Raw genomic sequence first — 3632 nt, 5'->3', positions numbered from 1 at the left:
TAATGGCAATTTTTGTGTGGCTGTAGGAGGTTCTGCAATAGGAAAACCTTCCTTCATTTTTCATTTTTTAGCTGCAGGAGGAACTTGTGCTTCTTGAGGCTGTTCCATGATTTCTTCCCCTGCATTGCCTTTTTCTTTTTCTTTACCTTTCCTTTTATAAAATGCAGCCCCACTTTGATTTTGAGTGGAGGGATGCTCAACACTTGGCTCAATTAATGTTCCTTCCGCACCAGGTAAAGCTTCCTTAGCAATAGGAGGTTTGACTACCCCAGAAACCCTAGGAGACGAGGCTTCTCCGATATTTTCTTCTTGAACTGCAATTTCTTCTGCAACAAGAACATCTCCTCCAAATTGTCTGATATCCTCAAACTCTCCCCATGACATCTGCGAGACATTTCTAAGAGACCGTTCTACCAATAATTTAATTAATCCATGATGACTAATAGAATGGGTACTACCCTTCTGTGTCTCCTTTTCACTAATAGAGATAAGATGATACAAGACATTTGGAATATTCATCCTTCAACCATGCCTCAGATGAATCAATAATTTAAAATGAACAGAATGCAAATTGGAGTACTTACCATCACATGTTATATATTTCATTACATGAAATGCAACCTGAGGCCATTCTCCTGGAAGTGATATTTGCTTAGTTCCTTGCTTGTCCATGCTAAGAGGTCCATTAGCTGGGTGAGTGAACTCTGCCCTTGCACTTCTTGAATCTTTTGCCTCAAGAAACAGTTCTCCATCCTGTGGCAACCCGGTGACCGGATATTCTTTGCTCTGTGGCTATAACCCATAACCCTTTGACAAAAGCCTCCCCTTCACTGAATGTGCGCGTAAATTCCTGCACAATCTCCTCATTAAAATCTGTCAATTTAAAAATATAATCAATCCACCTATAGGTTCGAAAATAATGTTCACATTGGTTGTCTTGTAGCAAGGTGTCATGAGTCACTGGTTCATGATGGATAGGCACTCCTTGCATGACTAAGTTGATAGTCAAAAATTTCAACACAACAAAATGAATTTCACCACAACAACATGAATTTACACAACAAAAGATGAAATATCTAGTGAGATTTGAAAATTCATGCCCTGTAACCTTTTATTTATTCTTCAGTACCTTTCATCAACTATGGTGGCAGGAAAGGTATACTCACTCATGCTACATGCTTTCACATCAGTACTAACTCATTAAAAAATGATGTCAAGTAAATTAAAAAACATCATGGGCAAGGACACACCATTATGTAGTCATAAATAGCACCATAAAACACCCCCCCAACTAAAGATGACACGTGTCCACATAGGCAAAAAAGGATAGAGGAAAGGGAATGTGGATTATGTGAATCATATTAGGGAATCATCATAATGAATGTATAATCCCATAATTAAAGAAAAATAAATAATATACATACCTGGAGTCATACTTATGAATGCTGCAATCAAATAGTTATTTATTCATAATAAGAGATGAGGTGACGTGAAGTGGGTGATGTGGTAGAAATAGAGATGAAATGAGATGAGGTGGATGAGAAAATTTATTAACGGAGAATGGTATTTCCATAAACTATGGAAATGTTTATTATGAATGCATGTAAAAGGAATTTTAACACTCTGGGCCAAGAAGGCCCCTTGTAGAGGCTGTAGGAGCTATGGTCTGCACTTGGTTGTCAAATTGCTGTAGGAAGTCTTCTTTTGTAGCAGGCTTATGATAAAGACGTAATCGATGTCCATTGACCAAAAGTTTGAATCTGACTGGGTCTATCGTTTCTAATCGAACTGCTCCATTTTGAAAAACTTCAACAATCTCATATGGGCCTAACCAACGTGTGTGCAACTTCCCCATTGTATCCTTATATCTGGAATCATATAACAATGCCCAATCTCCAGATTTAAATTTTCTCTCCTTAATATATTTATCATGCCATTTAGCATGTTGATGTTGAATAATTTCTTTATGCTGGACAACCATCTTTCTCAGTTCATCTAGGGCATTCCATTGCATGATGCGGTCTTTTTGTGCTTTTGATAGATTCATATTCAATTGCATAGTTGTCCTAAGAGTTTTATGCTCAAACTCAATGGGCATCATGGTTGTTTTTCCATACACCATTTCAAAAAGGTATAAAACCAGTTGTTGTCTTCCATGTTGTTCTGTATGCCCAAATGGCTTCAGGAAGTCTATTTGACCAATCTTTCTTATGAAGAGCTACTGTCTTGGTGATAATAGCTTCTAAATCCCTATTTGTAACCTCTACTTGACCATTTCCTTGAGGATGGTATGGAGTAGACTTCATGTGTCTGATATTATATTCATTAACCAATGCTACAATTAATGTGGAAGTAAATTGTGGTCCTTGATCTAAAACAATCTCTCTTGGTACTCCATATCTTGTAAATATTTCCTTATAGAGAAATTTAGCTACCTTATTATCTCTTGCATGTGTCATTGCTCATGCTTCCACCCATTTTGTAACATAATTAGTGCATACTAGAATATATGATTTCCCATTGGAAGGAGGATCAATTGGTCCTACAAAATCCAATCCCCATTTGTCAAATGGTGCAACCAATATTTGGGGGTACAATGGAATTTCATCAGATCTAGTGGGCCTACCCATTCGTTGACATCTATCATATTTTCTAGTATATTGAGCTGCATCTTTATGCAAAGTTGGCCAATAATACCCACTATTAAGGATTTTAATTGCACTTCTTTTAGCAGCAAAATATCCTCCACGTGGCTCATCATGACATGCATGGAGAATATCATATGTTTCATCCTCTCAGACACACCTTCTTAAGACTTGGTCAGGTCTAATGTAAAATAAACAATCAACAATCCAAGATAAATTAAAACTTTTCTCAACTAGCAACCTTCTTTCTTTAGGAGAAAAATGAGAAGGCATCTTATTAGCAGCTAAATAATTTACAATATCAGCATACTGAGGAGTGTGAGATTTTATCAAGAACAAATGTTCATCTGGGAAAGCATCATTTATTGCTTCAGGATTGTCTTGCAATTGAAGCCTAGACAGATAATCTGCAACTACATTAGCTTTACCTGGCTTATCAACAACTGTAATATCAAATTGCTGCATCAATAGTAACCATCAAGCCAATCTTCTTGTGATTGAAGGCTTGTTCATAAGATATCTTATTGTTGTATGATCAATATGCACATATATTTGATATCTTGTGATATAATGTTTGAATTTGTTAAGTGCATATATTACTGCCAACATCTCCTTTTCTGTGATAGTATAATTAAGCTTAGGTCCGTGCATATTTTTGCTGATGAAATAAATTGCATTCTCTAAATTATCCATCTTCTGGCCCGGAAGTGCTCCTATAGCATAATTTGATGCATCTGTGTGAATATGAAAAGACAATGACCAGTTCAGACCCTTGAGCACTGGTGCTTGAGTCAATGCATATTTTAGCTTCAAGAAAGCTTCATGGCATGAGGAGGTCTAATCAAACTCCATATCTTTAGTCAAAAGACAATATAAAGGTCCTGCAATTTACTAAAATTCTTAATAAATCTTCGATAATATCCAGCATGACCAAGGAAACTTCTAACGTCCTTTTCCTGTGTGGGAACAAGAAGGTTTTTAATGACT

At 36.5% G+C, this 3632-nt stretch overlaps 1 protein-coding gene across 1 annotated transcript; it reads right to left on the bottom strand.

Annotated features, from left to right (window-relative positions):
• Positions 1-1615: 1615 nt before the first annotated feature.
• Positions 1616-2047, bottom strand: LOC131876641 (uncharacterized). The gene has a single exon (XM_059222084.1). It carries the CDS (start codon positions 2045-2047, stop codon positions 1616-1618), a length of 432 nt encoding a protein of 143 aa, XP_059078067.1.
• Positions 2048-3632: the final 1585 nt, after the last annotated feature.

The sequence above is a fragment of the Cryptomeria japonica genome, chromosome 6 (assembly GCF_030272615.1).
Source record: "Cryptomeria japonica chromosome 6, Sugi_1.0, whole genome shotgun sequence".
Classification (NCBI taxonomy): domain Eukaryota; kingdom Viridiplantae; phylum Streptophyta; class Pinopsida; order Cupressales; family Cupressaceae; genus Cryptomeria; species Cryptomeria japonica.
The sequence above is the reverse complement of the archived record's forward strand: the minus strand, read 5'-3'. Positions and strand labels throughout refer to the sequence as shown.

Coding starts and splice junctions, on each gene's coding strand:
- LOC131876641 (XM_059222084.1), bottom strand. CDS start 2,047: ATGAATCTATCAAAAGCACAAAAAGACCGCATCATGCAATGGAATGCC.